At 44.3% G+C, this 21,172-nt stretch overlaps 1 protein-coding gene across 2 annotated transcripts in view; it reads right to left on the bottom strand.

Annotated features, from left to right (window-relative positions):
- Slc12a2 (solute carrier family 12 member 2) overlaps nucleotides 1–13,001 on the bottom strand; it is a 74,489-nt gene extending 61,488 nt beyond the window's left edge. Inside the window, exon 1 of one of the 2 annotated variants that reach the window (XM_076555289.1) lies at nucleotides 12,134–13,001. In XM_076555289.1, coding sequence (XP_076411404.1) covers nucleotides 12,134–12,868 — 735 coding nt within the window. In that variant the 5' untranslated portion in view covers nucleotides 12,869–13,001. The remainder of the gene's footprint in view (nucleotides 1–12,133) is intronic. The other variant, XM_016001580.3, reaches the window with a different exon arrangement.
- Nucleotides 13,002–21,172: the final 8,171 nt, after the last annotated feature.

The raw sequence follows: 21,172 nt of genomic DNA, 5'->3' as shown, positions 1-21,172 counted from the left end.
TTTGGTATTTTTTTTTAATCAGCAATCAGTGGGAGAATTGTCCTTAGGTGACCTGCCTTTTCAATCCCTGGCAACTCTTCAGAAGGAGAAAGTTTACCCAGCTGACCCTAAGTGAGCGAAGAAGCAGCTTCCTGGACTACAGGTACTGGCGCTGGTCAGTTCTGCTCATGCTACGCCTGCTTAGAAGCTCTGGCTCATCTAATGAGGAGGATCAAAAGCAGGACACCCAGTACTCTCCCCTCCGCTCGCAGATGACCACAGCCGAAATACACAATGATCAATCCTTGATCGGTTTTGTGGACAACAAACAAGCCTGCTTTTAGGCAAAGAGATACTTATTTAAGAGGAACAAGTTTTCCTTTCAGCATCCTCTATGAAAAATGAACCATAAACTAATGTATCACTTTCCATAGTGAGTAGGGAGGCCATAAAGGGCATTCACTGAGCAAATACATAAGGATGGCTGTTTATTAGAGATGAAAAATTCTAGTAAGGAAGTTGGATATAGAAGGTTTTTAGTTTTTCACTAAGTCAAAATTATATGTACTGGGAAGCATATGGTGCATTGTCCTGACGTGACAGATAAATTCAATACCCCCTTCCCCTAATAAAAGATGACAAGGGAATTATTACACTGAACGCCTTTCTCATGCTTTATCCATGAAATAAGTCTCGATTATGGTCACAATTTTATTGATGCCCTTTTATATGGTAAATCAAAGTTTATAAACAGTAACTTAAAGAGGCAGCAAAGAAACTTGAACAGAGACAAAAATGGAGAACAGAACACTCAGGAGATGGATGAATACAGGATAGTACCTATAATGGAGGAAAAAAAGAAATTTCGAAGTCAAAACCATACCCTTATTCAGGTTATCCCTTTGCAGATTATTCTGGAGATCAAACTATCTGAATGATAAACACTTCAGGCAACTGTAAATCACCAAAAAAACAAAACAAAACAAAAAAACTCTAACAGTAAAGAGGCATACACATAAATAAAACAAAATGATCCTTTCTTGAGTTAAGCTTTAAATGATATCACAAGTTAAAACTCGTGCACCAAGTAAGAACAAGATGGAAAAGGCAAAGTAGTGAACTGTGCTGGCTTCCCAGCTCTACACAACCCCATCTGTTTCTCAAGTCCTCCACTACAGCCTCCAACCCCCAAGCTCCTGGAAAGGACAGTGGGAATCAGCGGCTTTCCCCATTAGTGTTCCAAGACTTCAACAGTGGTAAAAGCTGGCTTCTAGGCTGAGGAATAATCTGGCTCTTCCAAATCTGGGGAGCAGACTCTGGCAGAGACTCCAACCCAAAGCACCTCAGGTTTCCTGTGGTAAACACTAGATCTTCTGTGCCTCACACAGCAAGACACAGGTTTTTGTTGTTGCTGTTGTTTTACCACTAAGCAACAAGACACAATGACTGCAGACAGCTGCATCCCAGCACCTTCAGAGATGGAACTGTTATCTGTCCAGATGTATTCCATTCAGGAAGGGACATCAAAAGTGTAGCAGGAAACAGGCGTGTGCGTTAACTTTCCAAGTTTATGTGGAGGCTATTTTGGTAGGTGGAGGTCGGTCCAATTGGCCAGTCACTCAGTGTCTGGGCTGTAACGAGCCACTCAAACCTGCTACCTCCTTCCAATCACTGTTCCTGGTCACACTGTATTCCTAGTCCCTCGCACACTTTCCCATCACAAGCCTGGCCCCGGGGCCCAACGTGTCCGTGCCTTTCCCAGAAGGCTGGGAAAATAAAGTATCCACACTGAATTCTTTGAATTTGTCAATTTTTTTTAATAAATAATATCTGACATGATTAAAGATAAACATTAGACTGCTAACAGGAGGGAAATTCTCACTTTTTCTATTGAGCACACACACTTTCTTTTTAGGAATGAAGGGAAATATTAACTTTGAGACTTTCTCTAGTCAAGTCTACAAAACCATGACTTTGAATTTTTGTCAGTGTCTTCAGAGTTTACTGCCCAGTGAGACAAGCAGAAGTGAACATAAAAATCACACACACACAACATGTACAAAGCAAAGAAAGTCCTCATATTTTTCTAACCCAAGGCAGCTCTAATTCTAATTTTCTTTGACACTCCTCCCCTGCCAATTCTTATGTTTCAAATTAGAAAATTATTGCAAGTTCAAATCAAATATTTAACTGATAAGTTAGGTTTTTGTTTGTTTAACGAGAAGTGGTCTCACTAGGTAGAGTGGGCTGGCCTTGAACTCCGAGCTGTGCATGTGTCCGTGTCTGGAGTACAGGGATTAAAGGCCCATGCCACCACTCCCAATCTGAAAAGTTGGTTTTAAACTATTTCTCCTAAGGGACTTTCAGCTTGAACTTCCCTGCTTACAGTTTATCTTAAAGGGACCTAGCACTTTCTCAACCCAAACCCTAGAGTAAACCCAGCCTCACTGACTGGGTCAGTCCCACCCTACAGATGCTTTTGTAGCTCCTTCATGGCATACATCATATGCGGCAGTCCTCTTTAAGGACAGTATTCAAATTTTATGATCCACGCACTCACCTCAACTCTTCCAGAATGTCTGAAACAGACACTTTTCCTGTCATTTTAACTAAAATAGAGTTAAGCCAACATTAAGCTTTTATGGTAAATCTGTTCTCTAAATGATACCTTGAAATAATACCCTGAAGTGAAAGGGTTAACTCTCCAGTCAGCTCTGTTCAAATCCTAGCGCTGCTACTCATGACCTCTACAATTAACCCCTGAGTTTGGTCTCCACACCTGTGAGATGGGATACCTATCACATGTTTGAAAAGACAAAATGAAAAATGTGATGATTTTATACAACATAAAAGCTCTCATACCAGCTAAAAAAATAACTTCAAAAGGGAAAAGCTGTTATTATTTTCAAGTTGTGTCTCAGGATTTCATCATGAAAGCTTGAGCTGGCCTTGAACTCACAGCCTCTGAGTACTGGGTTATTATTGCTTTAAATAAATCCAAACTAATATATTAAAAATGTGAATGTTCATCAAAAAGCTATTTAAATCTTAAAAATAATTGAGTTAAAATACTGATAAAAATCCTTAAAACAGCAATAGTTCTCATGCCATTTAATAGCAGCTGCTAAGTCTAAGCCAAAATGTTACATTAAAACAGCTTACTTAGCATTTAAAATATAAAATATTGTATATATGCATGTATATGTAGCATATATTATATATATAATATATGCAAACTTAGATGCCAAAGTGAAGGGCTTATCTAATCCTTGTTCTGATTTTTTTAGCAAGTACTAGCTAATTGTATCATCCCAAAGCCACCAAGACTTCCTATCCGTGCCGTCGGTGATTGGTGTATTCAGTGTAATGCTCCCCACACAGACTACGCTTTCAAAACAAAGTATTGTTTTACACAAATCCAATTTTCTTCAGTTAACAATGCTCTATTAATATCCAGTGGCATTAATGCAAGCTCAAAACTCAAGTGCCACAGATAAAAGTGGTCAGTGTGACCATGTGACTTCACAATGAACCAAGTCAGAACTGCTGACCCAAGTCAAAGAATTCAGTACTAGAACTAGCTCTGCATGTTCTTTACCAAAACTTCAAGACTGAGTTACAAAAGAATGTTTCACAAATAATAACACAGGCGTTACTTCAAATCCCACACAACTAGCGAATGTCAACAAAGAGCTTGAAATATTTTTAAATAAAATTCCCAGGAAACATACACCTTCTGTTAACAAGAAGCAGTAGCCCTGTGCAACTTTTATTTCTAAAGCCCAAAATTAAGAAGAACCTGGAGAAACCTAATAAGCAGATCAGAACCAAGTCAACACTGAAAAGCAATCTGCATGGAAACCCAGGAGTGGACAGACTGCACTGGGTGTTCCATGGGATTCTCTCAGGATTGGATGCTATCTTCTGTCATCTCTCCCATTTTCAGTTCAGAACTCAGAGTCAGAGATGACTTATCCTTTTTCTGAAGATGTATTAAGTGGGATGATCCAGACTTATCCAATGGTCAAGAACTGCCCACTTGTTCACGGACAAGAACCCAGAGAAAGAGGAAGACGGTACAGAGCAGACGGAAACAGACCGATGGACCTGCACTAGAGAAAGCAGGAGTCTGCTTCTTTTCCACTCATCTTCTCAAACTGGCTGTGGCTTACACTGGTAACAGAGAAGCCACACCAGTCTGAAATATCAGAACAGAGCCCCAAATGAGCAGAGGAACTGGGAAATTCACTTGAATTTCTAGAAAAAGAAGAATAACAGTAAGGGTAGGTCCCCATATCTGAGCTGGCCGGGGGCCAAACAACAGCTGTTGGCAGAGGCAGGTATAGAACAGAGATAGCAGTTAGTGCACAGTCTGCGCCCAGCAAGGCGGAACACACCTGTAAGCCTAGCCTGCGCGGCATAATACATCCCAGGCCAGTGTAAAATACACAGTGAGACACTGTCTCAACAAAGAAAAGGGAAATCGATTCCAGAATATTAAAAATATTAAAAATAACAATTCAAGGTCATCACAATGTATTATCTCCTCAAATTAGTAGATGTACAAACGAGAAAATGTTCCCCATTCAAGTGTTTGTGGCAGGAACCAAATGTTCTTTTCAGGACACAAACACTTCAAAATGACTATAAAAGAAGTCAAAGGTAAATCTGATTACCAACAGCATCCAAAAGAGAAATGAAAGCTTCATTGGAAACTTCAGAAATCCTAGATGTTGGTATATTCTAAAGAAAAGCACAATATTTGAAGTGATAAATTTCACTGAATGGACTTCAGGTCAGAGTGGAGATGACAGAAAAGAGAAAATAGATAAAATAACTAATTTACAGATGCAAGAAACTAAAAAACCTAGAAAAGACACACACAGAGGAAAGTACCCGTCGCTACAAACTGCGGGAGGTTAAAGGTCATGAGAAAACCTTCAGTCCTAGAGATGTTTCCCACCCTCTGCTGTTGGCTGTCTTCTTCCCAGCAACAATGGAGGCCAGAGGCAATGGAAGAGTGTCCTCAAAGGGCTCAGAGAGAACCTCTCCACCAAGGCTACATCTGCAAAACTATCAAGTGTGGATGAAAGCCATCTTAAAGGAAAACACTATGTGTTGGTAGCTTGCTCCTATGACACGAAGTTCTCAAGGAAGGGATGTAACGTTAAATGGGAGAACGCATTTCTAAACGGAGTTATTCTGGCCTCAGTTTTTATAAAGCTGTATGTTAAAAAACGAAGAGTGCAGCAATGCATTGTTGATTTACCATTGATCTGACCATGACAAAGGCAAGGGAAGTATTCTCTCACGATTCCTCCATTTCAGCTGAATAATTCACTATACCTAGTAGAGCAAGTACCACTAGCCCCATGCATGGTACACATCTGAGAACCTCGGTGCCTTTTCTTCAGAGGGGGAAAGTCTTACAAACAGCTACAATGTGACACTGTTCAAGTTCTAATTAATTAGTAGCTGCCATTTTCTAGGATTTGCCCCACTGCAGAACAGATTTACAGAATTATATCCATCTGAATCCACCTAACCCTGCTCTTCCCAGTGCTTGCCTGCCTCCATAAATAGTAATTCCATTCTAAAAACCACAATGTTTCTCTTTCCATATACATTTCATCCAAACTCCAGCAAAGGCCCTATAATCCTCCCTTAATAACACTTGCATCTGGGGGCTGGAGAGACAGCTCAGTGGTTAAGAGCACCGGCTGTTCTTGCAGAGGTCCTGAGTTCAATTCCCAGCAACCACATGGTAGCTCACAACCATCTGTAATGAGATCTGACACCCTCTTCTGGCAGGCAAGCAGAACACTGTACACATAATAAATAAATCTTGAAACAACAACAACAAAAAAAAAAACCACACTTGCATCTGAACCTCTGTCCTACCAAACAGCTTACCTTTGTAAAAATCATGTTCGGCTTCTGCTGTCCTGACTCCCACCCTTAAGCCCTATAGCATATTCTCCACATGGTAATCAGTCATAGTTTTAAGTCCTAAGTGTAATCCCATCAAAGCTGAGCTCAAAGCCCCCCCCCCCAATGTCTCCGCTATGCTACTCAGAGTAAAACCCCAAGTCTTTGTCTCGTTCCACAGGGTTCAACACCAACCTCTACCTTCTTCTGTCACTGTCTTCTCACGTCAGTCTTGACCTCCCTGGTCTCTAAGTCACACCAGTCACACTCCCACCTCAGTCTCAGACACCTGCCAATTCTGAGTCTAGAGCAGTCATCCTGGTATTTGCATGGGGTGATCCCTTTCCTCTTGGCTAGTGTCTTTTATTAATTAAGACCGCCCCCCAACTACTCTAAAACGGCAACTGGGCCACCAATTTCTCTTCCTGCTTTAGTTCCTTCACAGTAGTACATCTGACCTATTTGCATATTGTCTCCTGCAACTAGAAAGTCCTGTGGCTTTATTTTGCTTACTGGCTGCTGCTATATCCCCCACACTTAGGAAAGTGATGCTGCTGATGTTCAGTAAGGATTTGGTGGATAACTGCATGTATGCCCATGTCACTCAGCAAGGAACTAACTCAACTGGTATTATGAACTTCCCAAACATATGCGAACTACAAGGAAAAGTCACTGCAAGCAAAAATACCAAATCTGAGAACCAAGAAATTCAACTTGTATCTCTCAGGTTCTAGTTTCACAGGATAGGCATGACCATAAATATACATAGATACTGCCTCAAATTTGACTAGTAATGTACAGATTTTTTTCCTTTGCCTCATTTTAGATTCCCAAATTTATCTTTGTTTGGTAGTCAGTTGCTAGCTACATCTACTTGGAGAATGAATACGGAAGCCAGACTACAGTAGCCAGTAACATGGATTTAGCAAGTTGGGGCCCCAGCAAAACTGAAATCTGACTTTGCTATATGCAAATGTTTATCAGGGTCACACTTTTACTCACATCTGGAAACTATTCACAGATACCACCCAAGCTGTGACCTATTCTTGTTCTTTCAGGTTGACTTTCAAGGAACCAAGCTATATCCTGAAATAATTACCAGGGTGTAGAAGCAGCTCAGTGTTAGAGGCAATACCGCAATTGTTCAGTGTTTTACTTAAAGCCCTTGTTAAGTGACAGGAACTGCCAGCCCTGATACATCCAGTGAACAGATCTGTTCTAAGTACCTAATCACTGTATGAAAATTAATGAGACCAAAAGCTCTGATTCTGGTGAAGGATTAATTAACAATTGCATCATCTAGAGCATCCTCCCTCCTTATTCTCAGGATGTCAGCAGGCTCAAGTGATGATGGCGAAGTCTCCTTTCCAGCAGCTCCAGCATCTTACAGCAGGTCTGAGAGATAGCCGAGATATGTGATACAGAGAAAGACCCTGGAAAATATTCTAGCATCAGACAGGGAAGCAAGTATAAAGTCTAGCTCTATAGTTTAAATGGCTAATAAACCATTTTCAGTTTCTATGAGACCATTTTATTACTAGGAAATGTGTAAAAGACTTTTTAGGAATTAAATGAAAAAAAAAAAAAAGCTCAGTGGTAAACTCCTGCTGCTTCCTTATTCCCTTCCCCTTTTATTAATGACAAAGAAAGGCAATGGCATCCCATGACTTCATAACACTAGCAAAATGATTCTAAACCTGGGTCTAAAAACAACTGCAAAGGTGATGTTATTTTTAAAAGAGGAAAAGAACAGGTGGGGTGAAGTCTGGCTTAGTCAGTAAAACAGTTAGGTGTGCAAGCCTATGCTTGTAATCCCAGAGCAGGGGCTCAGTGGCCAGCTAGCCTTGAGCCTCATCTGTGAGCCTAGGTCAGCCCAGGTAAATGGCTTCCGATGAACAATACCTGAGGTTGACACACACTTGCAGACTACAGTGTGTGCCATCACAGTGGTAGCTCCGCTCCATCCAAACACTTTCCTATGGTTCTAACTGTAGTTACAAAATATGGTGATTGATGAGGACGAGGATGCTGATGCTGAGTCCAGCAGCAGCAGACTGTTTACCACCCCACACTTGGTAACTGTGTTCCCAATCGCACGTGTTAAACCTTTAACATCCATCTTCTTTTTCATACTCCAATTTCTATTTCTTCCTATAGGAGAAATCGATACTTTGATGGGGGGGGGCAAGTTTTTTAAAATCAACTCCTAACATCCATTTTTAGAGCTTCTACCCCTTTGAGAGAGTTTCGCTATTTAACTCAGTCTGGCCTAGAACCATCTAAACAGCCATGGCTGCTGGCCTTTCCCCAAAAGGTGCTCCTGCCTCAACCTCCCAGAGCTGCAGCAGGCGCCACTGTGCCTGGCTTAGTTTCGTGTCTGCCTTCTTTAAACTCTTTTCTGCCCTTCCAGGATACTGCTTTCCAGGCTACTAAAGGTCCCCATCACAACTTTAGATGTCCTCCAGGCCCAATCCTGGACCATGCTTTCTGTTCCTTGATCAACCCAAACGTTCACTCATAACTAAGGTACTTCCTCCACTTACACACACGCACGCACACAAACTTTCTGCCACACTCCGTGACTCTCAGAGTAAGGTGTCTTACAAAGAATACAACTAGAAATCTCCTCATCACACCAAATCCATTCCACTTTCCGTCTTTTCCAAGTCAGGGAGCAGAACCCCAGCCCACTATTCAATTACTCAAGTCCAAAACCTGGGAGTTGGCCTTTCTCATTTCTAATCTGTTCTGTACAAATCCTTAGAATTTCTAAGTCAGGCCAACAGTTTAAGATTTCATTTCCAGTCACACCTTAGAACACCTTCTAGGGCCAGCAAAGATGTTCAAATAAAAGAGACCGTGTACTCTATCACACAGAATCCCTCAACAGCTTCCCACTACATTTACAGTAAAATATTCTGGCCTTCAATGTTTGCTACATGAACATAGCACTTTTCTCCTCACTACCTTTATAAATACAGTCTTTGTTCTGGAATGTCATTCTACCCATCGACTTATCATTCAGGTCTCAGCCTCAATGCCACATTTATTTCCTCCCAAAGCCCAGTTAAAAGTGGGTTTTTATATCCTGATTGGTGATGTTTCCTTTCATTGCACTGGAAAAAACAAACTATTATTTGTTATGTTAGTAATAACTTTCATTTGTTTTATGTCTGTGCAAGCAGACACAGCATCTGACTTGCCCCTCACTCACCATCCATCATCCCAGAGTTCCAGAGCACTGTGGACGACAGTTGTCACCCTTACCCAGCCAACAGCTCCTAACTGGAGAGCCACCAGCCTTCTTTCTAGAAGGGCCCCTAACACAGCAAGGGTATTATTTATTCTCCTGCAGTTGGATGTTTGGGGAGACAGTCTGAAAAGGCCAGGGACCAAAAGACGGCCTCGTCCTTTTCCCAGGAAGTTTGCAGAGCATCTCCCCTCTCATCTCCCTCTCATCTGCCATCATCCTGAGCACCCGTTCCTTAGACCTGCCTTAGACACTTCATGGATAGTACAGCACTCGGCCACCAGAGCACACACAGCATATGACAATCAAATACGAGAGCATCACAGAAATTCTAGGTATCATTATTAACTAAGGGCTAACAGCACTCAAGTTTCTGTCAATCACTATGGATGAGGAACAACTTGTGGAGATCCAGTCAGAGAACCCCGTCGTCATGTGTGTTACACCTTTGCCTGCGCCTCCTACAGTACCGAGCAGCATTTCTGTACTATTCAACATGGCAGGTATTTAACCCACTTGCTGCAATTATCTTCATATTTGCTAATTAGTTAGTTAACACCATCAAGGACTTCTGGTCGCTATACGGAATTTGAGTAGAGGCCGGGGGCCCACCTCAGTGAATAGCATCTCTCTAGCATGTGCTATGGAAGATAAAACTGAAGAATTCATTACGATACTCATTGCACAATTGCGACTCTGAATCGAGCATTTTATAAACTTATGCATCTGGTGATGTAATTAAGAGAGTCTAAAACTGAAATCTGAGGAGTTTAGCCTTGTACCTTGAGGAGTCAATGCAAGATAAAATAAGAACCACAATAGCAATATTCCAAGAACTTAGCACGGCCATGGTCCATTATATCTGTTGCATTTCTTCTTTAATTTTTACAATAATCTTGAAAGCTGAGGAAGCTGAGGTTGAGGGATCAGGTGACTTTTTCAACTACCACATAACCGATAATCTGTCTATTTTTTAGATGCTCTAAACTGGGCAAAAACACCAGAACCCAAGCTACAAGCCACACACAAACCAAACTCAGCCTTAGGGGACTTGAAGTGTACTATTACTCACAAAATGAGAACAACAAAAATTTTCAAAAATGTGACACCTTTCAATTTAAATTCTACAACTTATAGGTATACTGCTAAATTTGGCTTTACTGAAATAAATCTGAAATGTGTTTGTATAAAAATTATGAATACTAAAAATGCTCCAATAAAATATTGTTCATCAACTCCATTTCTACTTGAGCCTATAAAGAAAAAAAGAATGGATATGAAGGAAAAAAAAAAAACCTAACTGTGAATAAATGTTTCAGGAAGTGTTTAGCTTCTGATATGACAAAATACAACAACAGAAGGGAAGTAGTATTATCTAAGGCTAAATGACGCCAATCTTTTAAACAATCCATAAGCTTGTAAGGGTTGGGACCTACGCACTTACTTCAAACGGTGATAGTTACTTTATCAAACACTAGGACAAGTGCAATCTTAGAAGACACGAATGTATGAGATCAAACCATCACAGTCAAAACAAATCACATAAACTTCTTCACACTGATCCTCTCGACCTGTGTGGTACCAACTCTGAAGTCATAAAATTCCATTATAGACTTGCTGAGGCAGATGTCAAGTAATTCGACTCATAAAAAAGTTAAATATTAATCAGCTCTCAAAAGCATCAATGTTATCTTCAAATAATTATCTGAACCCTGAGGAAATAAAAGCCTTATGAGGCCATAAAAAACAGAAGGAAAAGCCAGTAAGAATGTACGAGAAGGGTTTTCTGTTTATAAAGGAAAAGGCTTGCACAAAAAGACTCCAGACTATTTTTCTGGACATCCTCAAGGGGAAGAAAATAAAATAAAATTCCTGTGTTTCCTTTTTTCTCTAAAGACTCATCCACGCCATTTTTTAGAAATACAACCCTCTTGTAAATATTCTATGTGTATGCATGTTTTGCCTGCATGCCTGGACATACACCACATGCATGCTTGGTGCCTACCAAGGTCAGAAGGCATAGAATTTCCCTGGAAGTGGAGTTACAGGATGTGGGTGCTGCAAACTGAACCCTCCCTGTTCGCCCCAAGAGCAACAAGTGTTCTTCGCTTCTGAGCCATCTCTCTATCACCACCCAGCAATGACGGAGCCCTCTTTCAAAAAGTGTACATTACAAACAAACAAACAAACAGGGTCATGCTCTTATCAGGCACAACTTTTCCCAAGATCTGAGATTTCTATAGTCTCCAGGCATGTTGGCAAATTAATCCTAGTGCTGGAAAGCAGAAGCAGGTGGATCTCTGTGAGTTCAAGGCCAGCCTGGCAATATAGCAAGCTCTAGGACAATTAGGGCTATACACAGAGACCCTATCTTTAAAAAAAAAAAAAAAAAAGGAAGAAAAGAACCAAAGATTTCTATAGTCCTCTGCATACTCAAGATTGCAAAAACTGGGCTTTAATAATTAATAGACTACAAATACATGCTATTAGGATTTTCCTTCAAACACCAACCTTTCCACTCTGGATCCCTAATGGATATACATAAGCCATACACTACAATCTAAAAAGGACCCAGATGGTAGTAGGTTCTCTCCACCCTGTCCCAAGAGAGAACCTCTTCTAAACCTCCTCCACACTCCTTTCTCTGAGCTCTATAAACACATGCGTAACTCAGAGAGGTGACACACTGTCAAGACGGGGTGAAAAAAGACAGGGCACACAAGCCATATAACTGGATGGGAAAGGCTGCTAAGTGCTGCCTCTGCTGTATCGCGTAACCAGCCTAACCCGCTGCAAACTTTTGAAGGATTAAGTTACATTCCGCTGCAATTCCACACTTGACAGCTGAATCCAGAGATGCCAGCGAGTCGCTCCTCGGGTCCAGTGCTGCCACCTCACCAGGGAGAGTCAGCGGCTGCATCCTGAGGCCAGCACGCACCAGGGCATGGGAAGGGAGGAGGGTCTGGGCGAGCTCACCTTTTCCAGCTCATCGTGGAGCTCTGCCAGGCTGGGCCGGAGCAGCTTCTCGCCCAGTTGCGCAGCCGTGTGCCGATAGTGGTCGATCCTGGGCACCGCGTCCATGGTGTTGTGGCCGAAGGTGCGCAGGTAGTAGGTGTTGGTGTGGGTGTCATAGTAGTACTGCTGATGGTGTCCACTGCCGCCGCCCGAGTGCAAGCTGCTGCCTTCGCTCAGCACCGTGTCCCCGCCGTTCTGGAAGCTCACGTTGGGCCCGTCGCCTCCGACCCCCGCCGCATCCGACAGGCTGTCGTCCGCGGACGACGAGGCAGCCGGGTCCACGAAGTTCACGCGGAAGCGGCCCTTGGCTTCCTCGCTGCCCTTGGCAGTGCCGCTCTCACCACCGGCTTTCCCGGCCGCCGGGGTCCCCTTGTCCGCCGCCCCGGCTGCAGCCGCAGCCGCTGCCGCCGCCGCCGCCGCGGCCCGCCCGGCGTTCTCGGAAACCAGGTCCACCTGGAAGCGGCTCTGGCTGGGGGTGGGCCCCAGAGGTCTGCCCAGCCCATCGCCCCCCGCCGCGGCTCCCTCTCCGCGCACCCCGCCGGCCTGACTCCCAGCCGGAGCATCCTCTCGACCGGAGGGCACGGCAGTGCCGGGCAGGTCCACCCCAGCGGCGGCGGCGGCGGCAGCCAGCGGCGCGTCCCCATCCCGGGCGGGCCTCGGTGCGCCAGACGAGGGCGCCGCGGGCCGGGGCTCCATCGCCGCCCGACGCTCGGGGGGGAAAACCTGCGGAGCGAGCCGGTGAACGCTTGCCAACAGCGCGGCTCGGGTCCTTTGGCCCCGCGATCCCGTTTAAGGAGCCGGATGCGAGAGTCGCAGCGCCGCTGCTGCTGCTGCTGCCGCCGCTGCCGCTGTCGCCGCTGCTGCCACTAGCCGGCGCGCGGCACGCTCGCCGCCAGCCGCCGAGTGCCCGCGAGCGCGGCCGGCCCGCGGTTTAAAGGCGCGGCGGGGCCGCGGCGCTCGGTGCAGCACGCGGGAGGCGGGGCCGCTCAGCCCGCCCCCTCGGCCCGCCCCGAGCCCTGCGCCGGGCCAGCCTCGCAGCGCCGACCCTGGAGAGCGCCCGGCCTCCGCGGCGCAGCGAGCAGGCGCGGCCGCACGCGCCTCCGCGCCGCCGACCTGCGCACCGCCGCCCCTTCCGCCGCCGCCGCTGCCGCTGCCCGCTCCACCTTCTCCTCCGTGCGCCCGCCCGCTCGCCCGGGCCCCGGTGCCAGCCGCCGCCGCCGCTGATGCTCGCCCCCCACCCCCGGCAGCACCGGCTCTGCGGACTCCTTTCGCTTTTTTGCTTGTTTTTTTTTTTTTTTAAGTTCTAAACTCGCAGTACTTGGGGCGAGCCAGGCAAGATCTCGCGAGATGCTGCCGCCCGGGCCTGTGGGCGGTTTCCCTGAGGGCGCGTGGTACCCAGGCCCGCGGCGCTTTTGGCTGCGGGGGTGATGCTGGGGGGCTTTCCTGTTGGACCCCGCGCGCGCGCGCGCTTCCGGAGGCGCTGGCCGTGCGCGCTCCCGGCGGGGGCCTGTGAGCGCGCTCGCGCATTCCGGGCGGGCGAGCGCCCAGCTGGTCTCGGGTACCCGGCGCCCGCGTTTTAGATTTGCATAACCAAAGAGTAATTCCAGCCGCGATGCGGTGGGTGTGTCCACGCTGGAGTGACACCTTGATTTTTTTTTTTTTTTCTTTAAAAAGCCGGGGTTTGAAGGTGGCCAGGGAACCTCGTTCCGAGGTTGGAAGACAATTTTTAACTTCGCTGTTAGGAAACGCAGCTCTCTCGGAATAAAGTGACGGCAGCAACCGATGCTACAATTTCAAGGGGGTTTTCCGTTTGGCTGCGGTGGGGAAGAATTCCTCAGGTTGGACACAAAAAGCCACTCCTGCTCTGCAGGCTTGATTTCTCCGAAAATGTAAAGGAGGGACACCTGTCTTAGTCTCAGTATTCGCCTTTAACTTACCACCTCTCCAAAGCCCTAAGAGAAAGTGAGTCACTGCAAGTAGTTTCCTGGGCTCATTGTCTGCTATGTTATGTGTTTACTCCATGCTTAGAGAATTGTAGGAATAAACACCACCTCTTGCCGAATACTTTAAGCGAGATCAAAGTATCAAAGACCTCAGAGCCTTGGTTTGCAAAAACGAAAAGATGGAAAACGCAGCCAAAGTTTTAAAAACCTTCAGCTGCGATCTTAATTGCCCTTGACAATTTATCAGCTTATTACCATTATCTGTATTTTAAAGATGGAAATCAAAAAGCACAGATCTTGGCTCTTGCACTCGGGGCTTCTAAAACCCCCTTGAACTTTCCTAGTATTAACGGAAAACCAGAAGAGGCCAGAAAAATCACGTGTTCTTTCAAGCAGTATAATTTTTCTACTAGGGAACGCTGTCCTAGTAACAGCTCTGTATTGAGCCTTTCAGCCTAAAGCTAATTTATGGCTGTTAGAATGCAACATTAATTTGTTGAACAAATGTTGAAACACCTGCTATGAGCTTCCCTGTGCTCTCAGGAAAATCCGTGAAAAAGAGCTAAATCCATCTCATGGGCATTTTGAGAATGGTTAAGGTAAAGAGATAAGATGCAACGCCTGTCTATCAGAAGCAAATGCTAAGGGAAAGGGTTATAGGGGATGGGATTGGCATGGTAAATCTTCCTTAGGATGACACCATCGAGGCGACCTTTGAGCGAGAAAGAATATTATGCAAATATTTTGGACCGATCTAAAGAGAGAAAGCAAAGGCCCCCTAAGTGGGAGTAGGCCTGGCATGGAATTGCATGCAGGGCACTCTGACTGGAACTTAAGGGGCGGGAAGAATCAAAGGCAATGGCGGTCAGTGTTTGAGGACATGGGGAATGCGTCAAGCCTCTGGCTGTTGGATATACTTTGGCTTTTACTCTGAGTGGAATGGCAGTTCAGGCTTCCGTAGTAAAATACCACAGACTGGATGGCTTAAGCAACAGAAAATACTTTTTTTTGTTCATAGTTCTGGGGTTCTCTGAGTCTGAGATCGGGGTCCTGGCATGCTTAGGTTCAGGTGAGGACTCTGATGACAGACAGCTGCCTCCTCGCTTCGGCCTTACACAGTGGAGCGACCCGTCTGCTGCTGCCCCCTTTTCTCATAAAGGCACATGGTATTGACCCCAGCTTCATCCCCATGAGCTCATTTAGCCTTAAGGTAACTGTTGAAAAACCTCCTTTCCAATTCAATCATATGGGGGTGGGGGTGGAGGTATCTTCAACTACAAATGCTTGGGCTGCACAGTTTAGTCCATAGCAGCTGTCGAATCCCTGAAGAGTTCCAGGAAGGAAGAACATCTTACATACAGAAATCATGTCCAGCTTAGTGATGGTTCAGGAAACCTGTCACTTAATGTCATGACGGAGCTGAAAAATCCATATCCCTATGTTAGTGTACTTTTTTCTGTTTGGATACACACGTAGCATTATATTAAGCATGCAGTGTTCAGATCGCTAAGGTTGTGCAAGTTTTGTTGCCTAAGAGAAACTGGCTATGCCCGCATCGTGCATGTATGGTGTAAACTATGTACCGTGTAGGTTTGAGTACATACATTCTACAGTGATCAGTCAAAATTACCCAACAACACATGTGTCGCTCTAGGTAGCCAACACAGAGGACCAATGTAATTGCTCTGTAGGCAGGGAGGTCAGTGGCAGAGAAAGATCAAGATGTGTGAAAGTGTACTAGAACAATCCCCAAGTGGACAGTGTGGCTTTGGCCATGGTGGTTAGTAGTAGAAAGTGGGGTAAGTGGTGGGGTGGGGCAGTAAGTGGTTGGTCGGGGAAGCGGTAGCATTTGCAGATAGAAACCGTGAGTGTGAAATGAGAATCCAAGGCTCTTGGCCCAAGCAACTGAAACAATAATGGAGTTTCTGAGATGAAAACAGAAGGAAAGGAATAGGTTTGAGTGAGACATCTAACGGGAGCTTAGAGATGTCAAAAATAAATATATGGGAATTGTAAATAATCACTTGTGCAAGCCTGTGCTGCAAACTGAAGTGCTAACAGAGAATGCAAAAGAGAGCAGCCAGACTTGGGAGGAAGTGACTTTTCAGAAGAAATCTGAAAGATGCCCAGAAGTCAACTAGCTCAGAGTATTTCAAACAAGGGAAACAGTGTGGACCAGAGCCCTCCTGGAGTGAACATGGCCCAGGGACCTTGAAGTCTGTTTGATAAAAAGCATCAGAGAGGCAAGAGTGGCAGAGGATGAGACTGTCTTTTTTCTAAAAGCCCCATGAAACCATGACTGGGTTTCCAGAGATATACAGGGGCACATGACAAGCCTCTCAACAGAGTGGAGGAGGAAGAATCAACAATAGAACGCAGGCCTTCATCAACCTACTTGAGGAGGAGTAGCACGACTTTAGAAGAATGTATGTCTGGGATACCGTACTAAATTCTTTACACCATAATCTTAATGGCACAATACTGTGAGGAATAAAATGCCATTAACCTCATATTATATATGAAAAGCTTAGTTCAGTAGAGAAATGAGTAATTCCAAAACTCAACGACTAAGGATAGAAAAGGCAGGAGGAATAAGGGACCTAAAAGATGAGAAGAAAACCAGCTAAAGTCATTTGGAAGCAGGACAGAGAAGAGTTGAATATATTGAATTATGTAACAGTATTGGCCAGGGGAATGGGAGTTGGTATAGTTCCAGGAGAAACAATCGAAATATGCACATGAAACATGTAGAAACACTGTGTGGGGGGGTGTGGGGAGGCCAGCTCCCACCTTTTCAAGGGTTCCTATGAGGAGAGAGGAATAAGAACCTTTTAGATAGGAGGACAGTAGAGACGAGACAGACAGAAACACAGGATAGCTTTGGGAGGACCTGGATCAAAATCTACCGGCCCAGAAGTTTATTCAAAAGGGCTATTTATAATAATGCCAAGGGGAGGGGCAAAAGACCTCCCCCTGTTAGATGAAAGCACACTGTACAGCCAAGTGCAGACTCTTCCAAACACCTGGCAACCATGCCCATGGTCAAATCATCCCCTTATGCAGGTCTGCTGGGTAAAGCAAGCTCAGATTCTCTGACCCTGAGTAATTTGGGCCTCCATGTGTGGGGTGGGGGCACAGGGCTGGGGGGGGGTGTCTCCCTTAGTTAACTGTCAGTCATGTGGCTGTCAGATTTGCCAGGTGCCAACTAAGGGACTGGCCATAAAAACAGATTCATCTTCAGTGACATAGAGGAGGACGTTGCACTATTTTGTTAGTTTATCCACCTTTGGCTAATAGCCCAGACCCAGGCCAATGTAGTATCAACAAATTTAGCAGTTTGTACCAAATGCAATTAGACTTGGAGGCTAGATAGGTCTTAGGTTGTTATATCAAACTTCTCACTTTACAAATGTTAAGTGTCCTGGTTAGTTTTTATTGTCAACTTGCTACAACCTAGAGTCACCTAGAAAGAAAGAACCCCACTTGAAGAATTACCTAGATCAGATTAGCCTATAAGCATGTCTGTAGGGCATTGTCTTGATGCCTAATTGATACAGAGGGTCCAGCCCACTGTGAGCAGTATGGTGCTTGGCTGTGTAAGAAAACTTAGCCGAGCATTACCTTCCCTGGTGGGAGTTAATGCTGCACGAAATAACAAGCAGTCTTACTGTCTTGCCCCTGGCTTGAGTTCCTCGTCCTGACTTCTCTCAATGGATTATGACTGGGAAGTCTAAATCAAATGAACCCTTTGCTCCCTAAGTCGCTTTTGGTGAGACTGTTTTTATCCCAGCTGAGGAAAGGAAGCTAGAACACTAAGGTACTCTAACTGGAGGCATAAATTCTGGTTAGACTCTATAGCTCTGCATCTGCAGTGTGAGAATAAGTGAGATTCAAAACCACGTGGAACCTGTCAGTGGTCTGGTTTTGAGACTGGGTTTCACGGGAGCCCAGGCTGGCCTGGAACTCACTCCATAGGTCAAGTTGTCCTCAGAGGTACACTCAGTTCTCCTGCCTCAGCCTCCTAAGTGCTAGGGTTAAAAGTATGAGCTACCACCTCACTTAATGTGGAACCTTTAAAATCATACACACATGCACACACACAGACACAGACACACACACACAAAAGCATGCACCCACAAACACACACACACACACACACACACACACACACACACACACAAAAGCATGCACCCACCCACACAAACACACACACACATGCACGCACACCCCAAGCCAGTGAGTTCAGTTAGACAAACTGCCATTCTACCTGCTTGTGGTTCTCCGTTTTCACTAGCTGGCATTAAGCACACGGATGAAGTCAACAGTATTTCCCTTGAGAAAGAAAGTGATTATCCTATCATGGAAAAAAGCAAGCAGTTGCCCTAGAGAAGCTTGTTCATGCTGTACTTGTTATTTTGTTTTCTTCCCTAAGTCCTATTCACATTCTTCTTTCTTTAAAAATATTGTAAATATTTTCAAGTCCGTATTCAACATTAATCCAAACCTTATTATCCATTTTCAAAGCACAATATTTAAATTCATGTTTATAAGTTATCCCTTTTAAAATATATAATGGATAACCCAATGCTATCCATCTGTCCGTCTGTCTATCTATCATCTATCTATCTATGTGCCTCTGTGTGCGTGTTTCTCTGTCTGTCTGTCTGTCTCTGTCTCTGTCTCTGTCTCTGTCTCTGTCTCTGTCTCTCTCTGTGTGTGTGTGTGTGTGTGTGTGTGTGTGTGTGTGTGTGTGTGTGTGTAATGGTACAACCTCAGCTGTCCTTTCTCAGGAGCGGTCTAACTTGTTTTTTGAGAGAGTCTCTTAACTGGGCCCTTGGGTTCATTGATTAGACCATGCTGGCTGGCCAGCAGACCCCAGGGATTTGCCTGTCTCCACCCCACCCCACCCAACGGGGATAACAAATCACTCCATCATGCCTGGCCTTTTACATGGGTGCTAGGGATCAAATGCAGGCCTTCACGCTTATGGGGTACACACTGTACTGATCTATCTTCCCAGCCCCGTTTTTTTTTTTTTTTTTTTTTTTTTTTAATTTTATGTTGCTCTTATCCAAATTGTAAATTCAAAGCTAGGCCTAGTGGCCCACACCTTTAATCCCAGCACCCAGGAGGCAGAGGTAGGCAGGTCTCTGAGCTCAAGGCCAGCCTGGTCTACAAAGAGAGTTCCAGGACAGCCAGAGATACACACAAAACAGAACAAAACAAAACAACAACAAAAATTAGTTGATATTTTAATCAGAGAAATGGCCATGAAGTAAGTCTTTTAAGTGATGTCTTTGGTCTCTCTGTGTGTGAGGGTATAATGAGGCTTTCTCTGTCCCACCAGCCAGCTCCCAAATAATGACATGGAGACTTATTATTAATTATGAAAACTTGGCTTTAGCTTAGGCTTGTCCCACTAGCTCTTATAACTTAAATTAATCCATTTATATTAATCTACATTCTGTCACACACAGCCCATCCTGCTTCTTCTGTGTCTCCTTCTCTCTCTCTCTCTCTCTCTCTCTCTCTCTCTCTCTCTCTCTCTCTCTCTCTCTCTCTCTCTTCTCTCTTTTACTCAGTCTCTGTCTCTCTCTGAAGTAGATTCCTCTTCCTACTTCTTCTCTGTGTGGAAGTCTTGCCTAGTCTCCCCGTGTAGCTATTGGCTGTTTAGCTTTTTATTAAACCAATCACAGTGACATATCTTTTTAAACAGTATATTCAAATATCTCATAACATGGTGGGAGAGGGGGTCTCTTTAGTTTTTTCCTTTTGCTTTTCAGGGGTATTTAAGCATTTTTTTTATTACAACATAAATGCTGTTTTGATGCATTTTTTGTTTGTGAATTCTGGTAATAAAATTTTTGTAATGAATTTTTAAAAGCAGTTCATAACTGTCATTATTCAGCTACTTCATGTGGAAGTTCAAGCAGCATCCACATTGTACATGATTCTTTATTTTCTTTCAGACCATTTTCAAATCTTTTCACTATTCTCTTTAAGACTAATAGGTGCTGACTCTGAGGCCAAAGGATTGAGTTCAAGGACTACCTGGCAAACACAGTGAGACCTTGACTTAAAACAAAACAGAGCTTAATGGGTACTAATACACTTACAGAGGCCTAATATATAATTGCACTACACTATAGAATCTAATGTACTGCAGAATAAACCACATTCCCTGAATTGTACTAGAGTTTCAAAAACAGTTATAATACATACATTGACACTTACAACACCTGTAATAAATTTTAAATTGCATTTATTTTTCATAGGTGTGTGGGTATGTATGTATGAGGTGTGCATGCATTATGAGGTCAGAGGACAACTTGTGGGAGTTGGTTCCCTTCTTTCACAGTGCAAACATGAACCTCTTTTTTAAAATGATAAAAATCTTTAATGTATTATAATTTAAAAAATTCTCATACAATATATTCTGATCATGTTTCTCCCCAGCCCAATTCCTTTCAGATCTTCCTCACCTCTCCATCTACCCAACTCCACACCCTTTCTCTCTCTCTCCTCTCTCTTTAAAAATAAACAAGAAACACACACACACATACACACACACACACAAAACCACACAACCAACCATACAAAACCAGAAACCAAAATATACAAACAAAAGACCAAAGACTACATGACTGAAAAAAAAAATGCCTAAACAAAGTAAAATGAGAAGAAGGAAAAAAAAAGTCTACAAAAATACCATTGAGTTCTTTTTGTGTTGGCCGAATACTCCTATGCATGGTGCCTGCTCTAAAGAGTGGTTAATATACTCATTGAGACTCCATTGGAGAAAACTAATTTTTCCTTCATCAGTGGGAATCAATTGCAATAGCTTCTGGGTTAGGGATGGGAGCTCATGGCAACTTCTCCCTCTCAGCCATGGGACCCCATCTAGCTGAAACCTGTGCATGCTGCCATGGTCTCTATGAGTTCCTGTGTTTTAGTCCTGCTGTGTCTGGAAGGCACTGTTTCCTTGGTGTCTTCCATACCCACTGGGTCTTTCAATCTTCCTGCCTCCTCTTTTGTAGTGTTTCATGATCCTTGAGGG

The sequence above is a fragment of the Peromyscus maniculatus genome, chromosome 19 (assembly GCF_049852395.1).
Source record: "Peromyscus maniculatus bairdii isolate BWxNUB_F1_BW_parent chromosome 19, HU_Pman_BW_mat_3.1, whole genome shotgun sequence".
Taxonomy (NCBI): Eukaryota; Metazoa; Chordata; class Mammalia; order Rodentia; family Cricetidae; genus Peromyscus; species Peromyscus maniculatus.
This window is presented reverse-complemented; position numbering and strand designations above follow the sequence as displayed.